We start from the raw sequence: 17,750 nt of genomic DNA on the forward strand, positions 1-17,750 counted from the left end.
TCCACCTTGTCTTAACAGAATGATACAATGTAATTCTTAAATGTATCATTTGTGATTTTTAAAAATAACATTTGTTTTTCTAATTATGCAAGTAATGCATATTCATTATGCAAAGTTTAAAACTCAAAAGAAAAATTTTTAAATCACTTGTAATTCCACCACCTGGAGATCATCATTATTTAGGTAGATGGTCTCCCAGGCTTTTTTTAAATGCACACATGTAGTGGTAAATGATTTGTAATTTCATTCCATTTCTGAGTTAATGTTTATGTTTAATTAAATACAAGACAGATTTACTAATTCATGCTTTTTATGCCTTTTATATGCCGCATGGTACTTACATATCTTTTAGTAATTGGTATTCTGTTGCAGTCTTTCCTCTACTTGGTCTTTAGTTTTTTGGGTTTTTAAAAATTCCTTTTATCATCCTTCATAAAAGTTAGAGCACTTTGTTAGTTAGGAGATTAGTTATCTTTTGTAAAATGTATGAAATATACAAAAAAGAAAACAAACAAACAAAAAAAAACCAAGAAGCTTAGACTTAGACATCCATTTTGGACAGAGTTCTGCAAAGTTTTTAGCAACCTGAAGTGAATGGGAACATCTTCAGTTTCAGAAAACACACAAAATAAACGCACATTAAAAACCCTCCCATATGAAGCACTTAGAGGATAAATCTACATTCCACTTATATGAGATACCTAGAATAGGTACATTCATAGAGACAGAAAATAGAATAGAGGTTTTCCAGGATGGGGAAAAGGGGAGAGTAAAGAGTTACTTTTAATGGATACAGAGTTTCTGTTTCTGTTTCTGATGAAAAAGTTCTACAAATGGAGGCCAGGAGTGGTGGCTCATGCCCATAATCGCAGCACTCTGGGAAGCCAGGTGGGCAGATAAGCTGAAGTCAGGTGTTTAGGACCAGGCTGACCAGCATGGCGAAACTCTGTCTCTAGTAAAAATACAAAAATTAGCCAGAGTTGGTGGTGCATGCCTGCAATCCCAGCTACTGAAGCAGCTGAGGCAAGAGAATTGCTTGAACCTGGGAGGCAGAGGTTGCAGTGAGCTAAGATCACACCACTGCACCCCAGCCTGGGAAACGGAGTGAGACTCCATCTTAAAAAAAAAAAAAAAAAAGTTCTGCAAATGGAAAGCAGCGATGGCTACACAACATTGTGGATGTTAATACCACTGAACTGTGTACCTAAGAAATGCTAAAATGGTAAATTTTATTTTATATATGTATGTGTGTATATATATATATATATATATATAACATATGACAATAATTTTTAAAAGCACTTTGAAATATGTCAAGGAATTCTATTATAGTAGAAATAATCATTGCCTCTACTTAACAATTATAATATTTAAGCTCTAGTTATCATTTAATATGAAAAATCCTCTTTTCCTAATTGCAATATTTCCTCCTTATACTAGCATTTTCCTTGCAAAGGCCCAGAAATTGTAATTTGAAGGGACAGAAGGCCACTCCATTTGCCTAATTGAGAAACATCTAGAATATAGTCTCAAAATATTAAGATCTCATAAAAAAAACTCTTTTTCAAATTTCCATGAAAGTGTTTTGACTCAAAAAAGTAATAATTTCTTTTCTCCATTAATGCTTTATTAAGCTTTGTTGACCTATATAAGGGCTACACGAGAGGAGGGGAGTAGGGGGATTAGGAAGATTAGTTGGCTGCCACTTCTAAAAATATCAGAGTGATTTTTTTTCCTTGATCACATAACTGTAACCTTCTGTCTACTCAGAGCAAACTAACTCTAAGGTAAAACCTAAAGAATGCATTTTTCATTTTTTACTACATTTTACTGTATATACAGCATGATAATAATTACATATGCTGTGGAATTCCCTAAATCTCTAACATATTTTAACATCTGAAAAATTTAAAGATCATTGTCTAGCATAGTATGTCTTATAAATGATTGATTTAATAAAAAGGTAGAAACTTTTTTGGAGTTTTTTTGTTTTATTTTTTGGTTTTTTGTTTTTTGAGACAAAGTCTCACTCTGTTGCCAGGCTGGAGTGCAGCAGCACAAACTTGGCCCACTGCAACCTCTGCCTCCCAGGTTCAAGCAATTCTCCTGCCTCAGCCTCCCGAGTAGCTGGGACTATGGGCGTGCACCACCATGCCCAGCTAATTTTTGTATTTTTAGTAGAGACGGGGTTTCACCATCTTAGCCAGAATGGTCTCCATCTCTTGACCTCGTGATCCGTCCGCCTTGGCCTCCCAAAGTGTTGGGATTACAGGTGTGAGCCACTGCACCCGGCCAAACTTTTTTGTTAATGTATATCTTGCCTTGCTTCAAAAACTTATTTTAGGCGTGAGCCACCGTGCTCAGCCATTTTAGGTACTTGACTGAGATATATACAACATAGCAGAATAACAGTAGAAGAGAATGGCGTCCAAAGACTCTGGATCACTGAGAAAATAAGAATTGAATTGTGAGATAATGCCAGGTATTTATTCGTTATAATAAGATGTTATTCAAACTAGAATAAATAGTAATCAAACTAGAATAAATAAACTATGTATTTCTTAAAGGAAATAAATAGAAAATACATTTATCAATATACAGTTCCCACAAGCATAAATACGTATGTCCCCAGTAGCCTTGATGACTCGTTCATGAGCCAGTATTTCTTTAGTGTGTACAGGGCAGCAATGCTACTTTACCATCAGGTGCTACGGAAAAATAGAATTGTAATAGAAAATGTGTTGGCTTCTAATGCAGTGGCCTTCAAACTGCCCTCCTGGGTGCTAGAGTACCACAGAGCCACCTCTGGATAAGGGGTCTAATAGTGCTGGGTTCTTAACCAGAGCAAACATCATTCATTGTATCTAAACTGCAGAGTGAATTTTCTTATAAAATGTTATCTATCTTAGTATTAAAAATATATTTTAAATATTTTTTTAAAGTTCTACAAATGGAAAGTAGTGATGGCTACACAACACTGTGAATGTTAATACCACTGAACTGTGTACCTAAGAAATGCTAAATTGGTAAATTTTATGAGCTTATCTTTTTTTTTTTTTTTTTTTTTAAGATGGAGTCTTGCTCTGTTACCCAGGCTGGAGTGCAGTGGCACGATCTCATCTTACTGCAAATTCCATCTCCCAGGTTCAAACAATTATCCTGCCTCAGCCTCATGAGTAGCTGGGACTACAGGTGCACACCACCACACCCGGCTAATTTTTGTATTTTTAGTAGAGACGAGGTTTCATCACGTCGGCCAGGCTGGTCTCAAACTGCTGACGTTGTGATCCGCCCGCCTCGGCCTCCCAAAGTACTGGGATTATAGGCGTGGGCCACCATGCCTGGCCTATTTATTATAAATTTTTAAAAGCACTTGAAGTATGTCAAAGAATCCTATTGTAATAGAAATAATCATTGCCTCTACTTAATAATTTTAATATTCAAGCTCTAGTTATGTTTTAAATATAAAACATTTTTATTTAAAATAAAAATAATACCTAAAAATAATAAAGTAAAAATATTGTTTGAACAAAGGATTTAACAGCTAAAAAGATATTTTAAAACCTCTGACCTAGTAATAGAGTCAGGACCATTGGCCAATAAAAGTATGTCCAGGATCTCCTGAGTATTGGCCTGTCCTTCTTAAGAAAGAAACCCTGTAACACCATGAGGCACATAGGGGTAACTCAAAAAACTCCAGGCCAGAAACCAGAAGACCTGAGTATTTGTCTCTTATCTGCCACGTATTAGCCCTGTCACCTTGGGGAAGTGACTTGACCTCTGAAATGTCTTACCTCATCTGTAAAATAGGAGTATAAAATGATTACTAAGAACTTGTCCAGCACCAAGACTTTCTCAGAATGCTTTATCTTAACCCAAAGATGGCAAAGAATTTGCCATCAGACAAGCTCTTCTCTTCTGTCAAAAGCGAAGAACCATTAGAGAAAAAAATGGCCACATTCTGTATAGAGAATGTGAGGACAGAAAAATAAAATGTAGCAGAAGGTAAGTAGCTCTGTGTAGAGCAATTGCCTTTTGTTGTTTATAGCTTGTCTAGGTCAGACCATCCTGTAGGAAAGGTTTGGTAAGAACAAAGACCTTTGATAAAAGATAACTGAAAGACTGTTTGGTCTTTGATGTGAACATCATCAGAAGCATCTACACCAAGTGGGTAGTCACCAGTGACAAAATCTCAAACTAAGGCAGGCTGGAGGTTTGTTAGACTTGTGGGGAGGGAAGGTATTAGCAAAGACAGATTGGATAAACAGAAGATAAAAAAAATTAAAAAGAGCAATAGCATTTTTTTTTTTAAGAATACTTCATTAGCACAGGTTTGGCTTTACCAATATAGGAAAGGCATTTTTACACTAATGGAAAAATAAAAATTGGAGTTTTGTGTTTTTTTTAATGCAGAGTTTTTAACTAAGAAGAAAATATGAGGCCGGGTGCAGTGGCTCATGCGTGTAATCCTAGCAGTTTGGGAGGCTGAGGTGGGCGTAACACTTGAGTTCAGGAGTTTGAGACCAGCCTGGCCAACATGGTGAAACCCTGCCTCTACTAAAAATACAAGAATCAGCATGGTGTGGTGGTATGTGCCTGTAGTCCCAGCTACGCGGGAGGCTGAGGCACGAGAATTACTTGACTCTGGGAGGTGAAGGTTGCCCTGAGCTGAGATTGTGCCACTGCACTCCAGCCTGGGCAACAGAGCGAGACACTGTCTCAAAAAAAAAAAAGTGTGTGTGTGTGTGTGTGTGTGTGTGCGCGTGTGTGTGTGTGTATGAATACTGTGGAGGTTGAGTGCCAGTGTTTAATAACAACCAGTTATATTACTATAAGCTTTCCATGAAAACAACAAAAAGAAGTTTTTGTTGTTAATAATTGTTTCTGTCACATTTCTTAGAATTATATATGTTATAATTTTATGATTTATAAAAATTTTTAAAATTTTTATGAATAAACTCAGCAATCGTATACAAAGATACCCTAATCTATATGGAAGCACAGAGGAACATAGAAATTTAAATCCTTTTGCTCCTTGGTCAGTCAGTTCTTTTTATTTTAAACTCTAACTTTGGACATTCACAAAATTGTTAACTCTTTGAGTAATGTGAGTAGAGTAAGTTGTATTACAATTCTGGAAACAAGTCATCCATTTCAACCTGTATCGAACATCTTATGTAAAAACCACGCTGCCCAACATTTGAGGGGACTACAAAGGTAAATCAGTGAGGCCCGTTCTCAGAGAACACTGACTTCCAGGAAGATAACAAGAGAAAGCTCTTCTGGTCAGTTCTGTGGGAGGGGAATCAGGGACAGCTACACAGAAGCAGCTTCAGGAAGATAAGGCTTCCGGTCCACAGAAAGAGAGGGGCAAAGATGATTCCAGGCTGATGGAACCATGAGAACATGCAGAGGGATAAAGGTGTGTAGCATCAGCTCTTTGAATATGCTAAAAACAAAAAACTCTGAATTACAGTTTTGCCTCAGTATCTGCTGGGGACTGGTTTCAGGACTCCCCAATACAAAAATCTGCACATGATCATGTTCCTGATATAAAAAGGCATATTTGCATATAACCTGTGCACATCCTCCTCAATACTTTAAAACATCTCTAGGTTACGTATAATACCTAGTATAATGAAAGTACTATGTAAACAGTTGCTATACTATATTGTTTTTAACATTTGTATTATATTGTATTATTTTTTATTTTTATTGAATGTTTTAGATCCACAGTTGTTTGAATCTGCGGATGCAGATACAGATGGCCAATTGTATACCCTCTAAAAGGATGAATTTTGTGCTATGTCACTTATATGTTAATAAAGCTATTATTTTTTTAAAGTACATGCTACGTGTTACGGATGGCGAGGGTAAATTGTTGTGATGGTGACATGGGATCCTGTGTTGTGCACAAGGAGAGGAAATCGGAGAAAGATGTAGGACCAGAGCCCATAGAGGGTCTTGAAAACCATGCTAGGAATTTTGAATTTTATTTTCCAGGCATTAGCAAAACATTGTAAGTTTTTAAGCATAGGAATCAAAATGACTCCATTGATTTTAAAATATGGAGGTAGAAGATAAATTAGCTGTTAGTAAAAGTGAAGGTGGAGAGAAAAACTAACCTATTGAAACAGCTTCGACCAAAGAGTGTAAACTAGTGAAACTAGTTTGCAAGAATACTAGGGACGGGAGCCAGGCATGGTGGCTCACACCTGTAATCTCAGCACTTTGTGGGGCTGAGGCAGGAAGATCACTTGAGCTCACAAGTTCAAGACCAGACTAAGCAATGTGGCAAAACCCCATCTCTACCAAAAATATGAAAATTAGGCGGGCATGGTGGTGCATGCCTATGGTCCCAGCCATTCAGGAGGCTGAGGTGGGAGCTTGTTTGAACCTGGGAGGTCAAGGCCACAGTGAGCCAAGATTGTGCCATTGCGCTCCAGCCTGGGCAACAGAGCCAAACCCTGTCTAGAAAAAAAAACAAAAAAAAACCTGGGGACTGGGTATTGAATCTTAAAGGAGCAAGAAAAATGTAAGAAAACGCAGAATTCTCATTTTCATGTTTATAGAACAAAGATACTGTATTAGTTTTCTGAGCTGTGTAACAAATCATCACAAATTTAGGATCTTGAGCAACACACATTTATTATATCAACATTTCTGTGGTTCATGACCCCCAGACATAGCTTAGCTGGGGCTGTGTGAGGTGGTGGTCAGGGTGGTCAGGGTGGTCAGGGTGGTCAGGGTGGAGTTCTTACCTGGAGGCAGGACTAGAGACGGACCCACTTTCAGGATTACCAAGGTTGTTGGCAGAATTCATTTCCTTAAGGTTGTGGTTCTCAGGTCCTCAGCTGCTTGCCAGCTGTAGACTGGGGACTGCTCTCAGCTCCTAGAGGATGCTTGCAGATCACATGGCCCTTCACAACATGACAGTGAACTTCTTCAAAGCCAGCTAGGGAGAAAGTCTCTAGCACTAGTTGACTGGCAAAACATACAACATCATATAATCATGAAATTAATATCCCATCACCTTTGCCATAGTGTGATGGGTCAAAGCAAGTTACAAGTCCCACTCACAGAAAGAGGAGGAAATTACACAAGGGGGTAAATACCAGAAAGTGGAAATGGTTGGGATCACTATATAGCATGTCCACCACAGATACCTTTCAGCCTCTTAAAGTATAGTAGAGCGTACTCCAAATCCGAGTGACCAGAGTGTAGACTCTGGCATCAGACCAAGCCAGGTTTGAATCCTTACCCCATGATCAGCCTCCTCATTTGTAAATGGGAATAAAGATCTACATCTCACGATGGTGGTATCAGGCCAGAATGAGATAATGCAGGTAAAACACTTCAGTAAGTGCTCAAGACACAGGAAAATTGCTCACATGTGTTATCACATTTGAGTCTCAGCTACCATGAAAAATAACTAATTGAAAAGTTTTCTGTTAAATGATTTGCCTATATTAAATCAGTTTTTGCTCTTGAGTAAGGGTTTAAAACTTAATCTAATGGACTTTTTTCTATGTCATTGTGAACATGGATTAACACATTCATGAAAAATCATTAGACTTGAGTAGAAGATTTTTTTTTTTAATCAATCTCTTCTTTTTACAGCCAAGGAAGCTACAACCACATAGAAAAGTTACCTGACGTGGCTAAGATCTCACAGCACTTAGTGGCTAAGCCAGGACTAGAGTAATGGCCTCTTTACGCAAGTTACTGCTGTTTCTACCATATTTAGCTATGTGACATAATTTTTAATTATGACATTTATAAATTTTTTTTTTTTTTTTTTTTGTGACGGAGTTTTGCTCTTGTTACCCAGGCTGGAGTGCAATGGCGCGATCTCGGCTCACTGCAACCTCCGCCTCCTGGGTTCAGGCAATTCTCCTGCCTCAGCCTCCTGAGTAGCTGGGACTACAGGCACGCGCCACCATGCCCAGCTAATTTTTTGTATTTTTAGTAGAGACGGGGCTTCACTGTGTTGACCAGGTTGGTCTCGATCTCTTGACCTTGTGTTCCACCCGCCTCGGCCTCCCAAAGTGCTGGGATTACAGGCTTGAGCCACCGCGCCCGGCCAACATTTATAAATTTTTTTACTCGATCTTATAGACTAGAAACTTCTTTTTTAATGTGACAGCTAATTTTTTAATGCCAAGAAATAGATATATAAAAAAGTCCAAGGCCTTAACCCTAAAATAAGAATTTGCAAATTTCTAGTGACAATACTCAATCTCTCCGAATGTCTCTATTATATAAGATGTGATTTGATGTTTTAACTCTAAATTGTGCGGATGTGGTAGCTCACGCCTGTAATCCCAACAATTTGGGAGGCTGAGGCAGGAGGATCACTTGTGGCCATGAGTTTAAGACCAGCGTGGTCAACATAGCAAAACCCTGTCTCTACTAAAAATACAAAAAGCCAGATGTGGTGGTGCACACCTATAGTCCCAGCTGCTTGGGAGGCTGATGAGGCATGAGAATCGCTTGAACCTGGTAGGTGAAGGTTGCCGTGAGCTGAAATTGTGCCACTGCACTCCAGCCTGGGAGACAGAACAAGACTCTGTCTTAAAAACAAACAAAAACTAAATTTGCTACTTATATGTGTATGTGTATTCATGCTGTATATATGGGCTCTCTATATTTTTTGAACTGATTCTTAAGGGTACCCCAATGATAGTGATGAAAATAATACTTAAGCAGCATAAAATTTTATAGCTGTCCTAGAACAATGTTTCCTGTATATTTTAATCCACTGGAATTGGGAAAGAAGGCTTGATTGTGTTGCTTTCATTTAATGTCCATTTATCAATTTCCATCTTTGTGTCAGATGTTTGCCAGATGCTTGAGGGATGTGAAAGGGTCACCAAATGACTAATCCTCCTACCCAGAGATAACTACTCTAAACATGTTGAAAGCCTTCTATATATATTTTTTGCACATGTAGTTTTTAATAAAATATTTTCAGAAATTATAATTGCAGAAGCAGTGGCTGTCATGGTAGGAAGAAACTAAAGCAAATCAGAGAGCACAGAACTGAAAACTAAGAGATCTCCTTCCAACTCCCGCCTACCCACCCCAGCCCTGCTCACTAGAGGCACGCACTGAGTGATACCTGATTTTGTTCTGGTAGTTAACATTATGTTCCTATAAAATCTTTTAACTCTGGTTTAGATTTATCAGCTTTAGACAATGTTGACCTTTTGCTATAAAATATGAAGAAACTTTTTATCAATTCATGAGCCTTTCTTCTCAGCTTCAGTTTGTAAAACTGTTTTTACCTTGAAAAGGTCTCTGACATTTATTATTACTGGTATATTATGTCTTGTGCTTTTTCATAGACTAGTTTATTAAAAATAGAATGCATTATTGTGACTACATGTTACATGTGTATTCTCCTTAGAGCTAAATATATATGTATATCATTCTAAGATACTAAACTTTGTTGCTAAAAGGGGAATCTTCTAGGTATGCCCGTCTAATACTCTTTCTCTCCCAGCCTGCAGTACAGTGGCATAATCTCAGCTCACTGCAAAATCTGCCTCTCAGGTTTAAGCAGTTCTCATGCCTCAGCCTCCCAAGAAGCTGGGATTACAGACGCTCACCACCACGCCCTAGTAATTTTTTCTTTTCTGTCTTGCTCCGTTGCCTAGGCTCGAGTGCAATGGCACGATCTCAGCTCACTGCAACCTCCACCTCCCGAACTCAAGCGATTCTCCTGCCTCAGCCTCCTGAGTAGCTGAGATTATAGGCACGCATCACCACACCTGAATAATTTTGTATTTTTAGTAGAGATGGGGTTTTGCCATGTTGGCCAGGCTGGTCTCAAATGATCTGCCTGCCTCAGCCTCCCAAAGTACTGGGATTACAGGCATGAGCCACTGTACCTGACCGAATACTGTTTCTTGAGTCTGTCTCTGAGTACTTTTGTTCATGTAGGGCTCATGGTGCCAAAATTTTTAGTTTTAGAAAGCCTCAAACAACTTTATTTTATCTTTATATTTGCTTTGAAAGCTTAAATGAATATAAATATCCAGATTTTAAATTTAAAGACATTGCTCCTATTATCTTCCAGTATTACATTCAATGTAGATAAAAAGTAAGAGTCTGATTCTCATGCCTTGCTTCATGATGTGTTTTTTTCTTTCTCTGAAGTATTTATAATTTTTTCTAATCTTTATAAAATTTTCAGCAGAATGTTTAAATGTAAATCTTTCCTTAACTAATCTTGCTAAGCATTTTGTGGAACCTTCCCACATGAAGATACATACATGTCTTATTTTAGCGTAGCGGCATTTTCTTAAGTTATTTCATTTCATTACCTCTATTGTTTATATCTTCTACACTTCCTATTTGATCGGCTTTCAACCGTCAGGACAGGGCCTCTGTGTTTTAAAACTGTTTGTGTGTACTTTACATTTCTTGGTCTTTCTATTTGCTGTTCTCAGAAATTTCTTTGAATTTATCATTCAGGTTTAAAAACTCAATCTAGGGTGAGGCACAGTGGCTCACCCCTGTAATCCTAGCACTTTGGGAGGCTGAGGCTGGTGAATCACTTGAGCCAGGTGTCAAGACCAGCCTGGGCAACATGGTAAAACCTGTCTTTACTAAAGATACAAAAAATAAAAATTTAGTCAGGCCTGCCTGTAGTCCCAGCTTCCCAGGAGGCTTAGGTGGGAGGATCATCTCAGTACAGGAATGTTGAGGCTGCAGTGAGCTATGTTCATTCCACTGTACTGCAGCCTGGGTGACAGAGCCAGGACCCTGTCTCAAAAAACAATAATAAAATAAAATGAAAGCTTGGTCCTATACAGCATCTAATTTTAATTCCACCCATACAGTAAATTTTTTCAGTGATCGTATTTTTAATTTCCAAGATTTCTTGTTCTCTAGTTGTTTATTTCTTCATAGACTGTTCTTGTTTTAAGTCTGTCAAGTTCTTAATCTCCTTGAGGATACCAAATAGAGGTTTTGTTTGTTTTAATTCTTTCCAGTTGTATTAGTCCATTTTCACACTGTTGATAAAGACATACCCAAGACTGGGCAATTTAGAAAAGAAAGGATTATTGGACTTACAGTGTCATGTGGCTGAGGAGGCCTCACAATCATGGCAGAAGGCAAGGGAAAGCAAGTCACATCTTATGTGGATGGCAGCAGGCAAAGAGAGAGATTGTGCAGGGAACCTCCTATTTTTAAAACCATCATATCTCATGAGACCCATTCACTATCACAGGAACAGCATAGGAAAGACCTGCCCCATGATTCAGTCATCTCCCACCAGGTCCCTCCCACAACATGTGGGAATTATGGGAGCTACAAGATGAGATTTGGGTGGGGACACAGAGCCAAACCATATTATTCTACCCTGGCCCCTCCCAAATCTCATGTCTTCACATTCAAAACCAATCATGCCTTCCCAGCAGTCCCCCAAAGTCTTAACTTATTTCAGCATTAACTCAAAAGTCCACATTCCAACGTCTCATCCAGGACAAGGCAAGTCCCTTCTGCCTACAAGCCTGTAAAATCAAAAGCAAGCTAGTTACTTCCTGGGTACAATGGGGGTACAGGCATTGGGTAAATATAGCCATTCCAAATGGGAGAAATTGGCCAAAACAAAGGGGCTACAGGCCCTATGCAAGTCAAAAATCCAGTGGGGCAGTCAGATTTTAAAGCTCCAAAATGATATCCTTTGACTCCATGTCTCACATCCAGGTCACGCTGATGTAAGAGCTGGGTTCCCGTGGTCTTGGGCAGCTTCACTCCTGTGCTTTGCAGGGTACAGCCTCCCTCCCAGCTGCTTTCTCAGACTGACATTGAGTGTCTGATATTTCCAGGCATACTGTGCAAGCTGTAGGTGGATCTACTATTCTGGGGTCTGAAAGACTGTGGCCCTCTTTTCACAGCTCCACTATGCAGTGCCCCAGTAGGGACTCTGTGTGTGCCCCACTAGGGACTCTGTGTGGGGGCTCTGACCACACATTTCCCATCTGCGCTGCCCTAGCAGACGTTCTCCATGAGAGCCCTGCCCTGTAGCAAACTTCTGCCTGGACATTTAGGCATTTCCATACATCCTCTGAAATCTAAGCAGGGGTTCCCAGTCTTCAGTTCTTGACTTCGGCGTACCTGCAGGCCCAATGCCATGTGGAGGCTGGCAAGGCTTGGGCTTGCACCTTCTGAAGCCACAACCTGAGCTGTACCTTGGCCCCTTTTAGCCATGGCTAGAGTTACTGGGACGCAGGGCACCAAGTCCCTAGGCTGCACACAGCAGGGGGGCCCTGGGCCCAGCCCATGAAACCACTTTTTCTTCCTCGGCCTCTGCGCCTATGATGGGAGAGGCTGTTGTAAAGACATTCGACATGCCCTAGAGACATTTTCCCCATTGTCTTGGGGATTAACATTCAGCTTTGTTTTTTGTGCACATTTCTGCAGCCAGCTTGAATTTCTCCTCAGAAAATAAGATTTTATTTTGTATCACATTTTCAGGCTGCAAATTTTTCTAACTCTTATGTTCTTCTTCCCTTATAAAACTGAATGCCTTTAACAGCACCTAAGTTACATCTTGAGTGCTTTTCTGCTGAGAAATGTCTTCCATCACATACCCTAAATCATCTCTCTCAAGTTCAAAGTTCTACAAATTTTTAGGGTGGAGCAAAATGCCACCAATTTCTTTGCTAAAACATAACAAAAGTTACCTTTGCTCCAGTTCCCAGCAAGTTCCTCATTTCCATCTGAGACCATCTCAGCCTGAGCCTTATTATCTATCTCACTATCAGCATTTTTGTCAAAGCCATTCAACATGTCTCCAGGAAGTTCTAGACTTTCTCACATTTTCCTATCTTCTTCTGAGGCCTCCAAGTTGTTCCAACCTCTGCCTGTTACCCAGGTCCAAAGTTGCTTTTACTTTTTCAAGTATCTTTCCAGCAACATACCACTCCTGGTACCAATTTACTGTGTTAGTCTGTTTTCATGCTGCTGATAATGGCATAGCCAAGGCTGGCCAATTTATAAAAGAAAGAGGTTTTTTGGACTTACAGTTCCACATGGCTAGGGAGGCCTCACAATCATGGAAGAAGGCAAAGAGGAACAAGTCACATCTTATGTCGATGGCAGCAGGCAAAGAGAATGATTGTGCAGGGAAACTCCGGTTTTTAAAACCATCAAATCTCATGAGACTCATTCACTATCATGAGAACAGCATGGGAAAGACCTGCCCCATAATTCAGTCATCTTTCACCAGGTCCTTTCCACAACACTTTGGAGTCATAGGAGATACAAGATGAGATTTGGGTGGGGACACAGAGCAGAACCATATCACCAGTGAGTTGTATTTTTATGCACTTCCTCTGGCGTACTTGCTCTGTTGGTTTTTCTCAGTCTTCTCTTTCATACTGTTATTTTTCCTCATGTGTCCTCAAATTTTTCTTTAATGTGGATGCTGCTCATCTATCTGACTGGAACATTACTTGAGTTATTATAATACCAAGAATGAATTCCCAGTAGTTTAATAGGTCTCTTTTCCTAGCAGACCCTTCCACTGAAGTTAAAAAATTTCTTGTGACCTCAGTTTTTAACATACACTATGTTATTAATATAATCATTTTCCAATGCCAAAAATTCTAACATACTACTTTTATTGGTTGGATAGTTTTTTATTGTAGTACTATTTACTCTTTCTCTTATTCTTGGATATTTGATTTTTTTCCAACTTTTCATTAAATAACATCAAGAACACATTTGTACATGTATTTCTTCATGTATCTCTGATAGTTTTCATAATGCTAATTCCTGGAGTACAATTTATAGATCATGAAAAGCTTTTAATAGGCATTGCTAAATTGTCTTTTGGAAGATTGTAGCAAGTCTGAGTCTCACATAAAAATACCTTTCCCCCCAGCACTCTGGATAATGGCAGATAAGGCTGTTTTTAATCTTTGCTAACTTAGTGATATACATATTGAATATGAATATTTTCCTGTTTGAATTTACATATTTGGATATTTTCATGAGTTTTCTTCTTTTGTGAATTTACTCTTTATGTCGTTTGCCTGTTTTTCTGTTCACCATTTTGTTTTGCTTTGTCAGACTTTATTTTGGGAATGTTAAGTCTTCATTATAAGTGCTGCAAGTTTTTCTCAGTTTGTGGTTTGCCTTTAACTTTTTCATTATGTGTCTTTTGCTAAATATGTGTTTTGATGCCATATATGTAAAGCTACCCACTCACCTGTTCAGAGATTAAATTTCATCTATATATAGCTTGGTATGTTTATGATTTCTAGTTTTACATTAAACTTTTTAATTCATGCACATTTATTTTGGAATATGGCTTGAATACACATCCTTGTTTTTTCTGAAATAACTAATTAGCTATTATCTTTTTCATTGACTAGTAGTCCATTCTTTCCCCACTAATTTGAAATCTCACTTTTGTCATATACCAACCATTTTATATAAATATGTCTGTGTATCTGCTTAAAAAGAACTTGCCCAGGCATATCTTACAATTCCTGACATTTCTAACAAGACCACTCTGTTACTTTACTGTTTTAGAAAGCACTTAAGTACAATACTTAATCTACTGTATTAAAACTGCATGCAGCCAGGCATAGTGGCTCATGCGTGTAATCTCAGTCCTTTGGGAGGCCGAGGCAGGAGGATCACTTGAACCCAGGAGTTCAAGACCAGCCCAGACAACATAGTGAGACCTTGCCTTTACAAAACATTTAAAAATTAGCTGGACATGGTGGCACATGCCAGTGGTCCCAGATATTCAGGAGACTGAGGTGGGTACTTGCTTGAGCCTGGTAGGTGGAGGCTGCAGTCAGCTATTGTCACGCCACTGCACTCCAGCCTGGGTAACAGCAAAATCCTGTCTCAAAAAAGAAAAAAAAACTGTATCCAGTGCTTATGTATTATCCTAATTTCTAATTTCTAAAAATTAAAGACCCACCCCTCCCAAATATTTCCTTCCTTCGTCAGAATGTTCTGTTATCAGCCAAAGATTTCTTTTTGTCAGCTCACAACCGGCCAGGAATAAAAGCAAACAGTGGCAAATAAGATGAAACATTGTGATTATGAAGAATTCTAAGTAGTTTTAGAGATATGAAAGTGTCATCATTATGTTTTGTGGTAGAGGAAAAGGAAATATTAGTAAAGTAAACATTGAAAATTGAGATAAATACCAGTATTTGAACTTTAAAAATGTGGCCAGAATGTCCTAAGGTAGCAACATTTCAGAAATTATGCTTTGTATTCATTGGTTTTTATTTTTGTTTTTATTTTTTTTGAGACAGAATCTCGCCCTGTCACCAGGCTGGAGTGCAATGGCATGATCTCAGCTCACTGTAACCTCCACGTCCTGGGTTCAAGCGATTCTCTTACCTCAGCCTCCTGAGTAGCTGGGACTATGGTGTATGTCACCATGCCCAGCTAATCTTTGTATTTTTAATAGAGGCGGGGTTTCACCATGTTGACCAGGCTGATCTTGAACTCCTGATTTCAAGTGATCCACCCACCTTGGCCTCCCAAAATGCTGGGATTACAGATGCGAACCACCTCACCTGGCCCACTGGTTTTTAAATGGATAAAATTGACAGGACTTTGAGTAAAACCTTTTTATTAACTCCATCATAGATGGAGTTAATTAAAGTTTCTCAATGCCGCTGGTTACTGGAACAGTTCTAAGGCTCTGCTCATGTATGGACATCACATTCCATCCCCCTGTCCTTATAGGGCTTCAGCAACACAGCTGGTTAACTGCAGTTTTACCGTGAATTTCTTAGGAAATGAAATATCCATTATGTTGCTGTAGGTCAAGTGTGAAGTATGTGTCCTATTTTGTGAACTATTGTACCCAAACCAAATCAATGAAGGGATTTTGCTAAGAAGTAGTTACCAGCATTCACAAAGCTGGCTAATGGGTGAAAAAACCTGGATTCTAACTTTTGCAAATAGCTGCATGACACTATTACCTAATGATTCCTTTTCTTTTTTTCAGTTCCTTTTGCATTATATAGGTGTTTTCCCAAATGTGTTCTGGAAGACATTATTGCTACAAGGTCCTCTGGAAGACATTTCAGGGACCGTGGTTAAAACAGTTAAAGAAAAACTGTGTACTGGATCCGTCTCTTAGAAATGCATCGGCTGGGTGCAGTGGTTCATTCCTGTAATCCCAGCACTTAGGGAGGCCAGGGTGGGCAGATCACTTGAGGCCAGGAGTTCAAGACTAGCCTGGCCAAAATGGTGAAACCCCATCTCTACTTTAAAAAAAAAAAAAAAATTAGCCGGATGTGGTGGTGCACGCCTGTAGTTCCAGTTACTTGGGAGGCTGAGGTTGGAGGTGAGCCCAGGAAGCAGAAGTCGTAGTGAGCAGACAGTGTGCCACTGCACTCCAGCCAGCGCACTGGGAGTGAAACCCTATCTCAAAAAAAAAGAGAGAAATGCACATTGTGTAGTTCCATGCTAAAGGCTCTAAGAAGCCTTACAGAAAAGAAATTTAAATCTTTTGGACCTATTTATTGACATCTGTATGAACTGTTTCATAAAATCCACTTTAGGAACCTGTATTAGCTGCTGTCCAAGGTATCAAACATCTAGCATCCTAGTTCCAGTAAAAACTTGTATATAAATAAATTGTGTCATATGTAGTACTTTAATTTCATATGTAGTACATTAATATCAGTATGGAATCCTTAAAGAAACACTGAGAAAAACTTTTAATTGTATAAGATCTTTGTACAACATCGTGGATTTTTAAGTGCAGAAACACAGAGAAGCATTGTTTCGCCCTGTGAATACCAGAACTTTGATTTGGATTTATTCGTGAAAAATAAGCAGGATCAAACATTTCCGCACTTTTTAGGAGTTCTGTGCAATACCTCAAATTCTATCCAGAATGTTCCTACAAAGTACAGCTTGATGTTAGACACTCTTTACATCCAAGTATTTTCTTTTGTTTAATGTAATTTCAGCTATTATTGGCTCAATATATAGATTCCTAGTGATCTTTTATATTTATTGTTCATAAAATAATGTTTGGCTTCCCAACAAGAAAGTTAAGAGGAAATTCAAGGTGTTTTCCTCTTGCTCATAGGATGGGTGCTGCAGACAATATATATAAAGGACGGAGTACATTTATGGAAGAACTGACTGACACAGCAGAAATAATCAGAAAAGCAACATCACAGTCCTTGGTTATCTTGGATGAATTGGGAAGAGGGACGAGCACCCATGATGGAATTGCTATTGCCTATGCTACACTTGAGTATTTCATCAGAGATGTAAGTATCCTGTAAACTGTATTTAAAAGAAATTAATTTTTAAATTATTATTTTTAAATGACCGTCATAATTGTATAGATACTGTTTTTTTGTGGTGAGACATTTGAAATTTATTTTCTTAGTTATTTTGAAATATATATTATTATTGACTATAGTCATGATACCATTATGCAATCCCTGAATACCCTTTTGTACATGGATGATACATTCTATACACCTTATTTCCCTGATTGCAATCTCCAAATACACAAAATTATCTTTTTTATAGTTGACTACAGCCCTGCAAGTGATCATTAGAATTCTACACACTGAATTCAGACAAACTGACCCTAAATGATGTTTGTAGTTGTTTGAAATATGTTCCTTTTTCTTGCTGATTCAACATAAATCTGGTTGTACGAAAAAGACCTCCCTGGCAATATTTTCATTCAGAATTGTATCTTATTATCCTTGGTCAACCCTAAATCA

The 17,750-nt window shown here is 38.6% G+C and overlaps 1 protein-coding gene across 5 annotated transcripts in view; it reads left to right on the plus strand.

Annotated features, from left to right (window-relative positions):
- MSH3 (mutS homolog 3) overlaps positions 1 to 17,750 on the plus strand; it is a 226,200-nt gene that overhangs the window by 189,152 nt on the left and 19,298 nt on the right. For all 5 annotated transcript variants that reach the window (XM_017507523.2, XM_017507543.2, XM_017507530.2 and 2 more), the window contains one exon: positions 17,096 to 17,282. In XM_017507523.2, coding sequence (XP_017363012.1) covers positions 17,096 to 17,282 — 187 coding nt within the window. The remainder of the gene's footprint in view (positions 1 to 17,095; positions 17,283 to 17,750) is intronic.

The sequence above is a fragment of the Cebus imitator genome, unplaced genomic scaffold, assembly GCF_001604975.1.
Source record: "Cebus imitator isolate Cc_AM_T3 unplaced genomic scaffold, Cebus_imitator-1.0 Scaffold16, whole genome shotgun sequence".
Lineage (NCBI taxonomy): Eukaryota > Metazoa > Chordata > Mammalia > Primates > Cebidae > Cebus > Cebus imitator.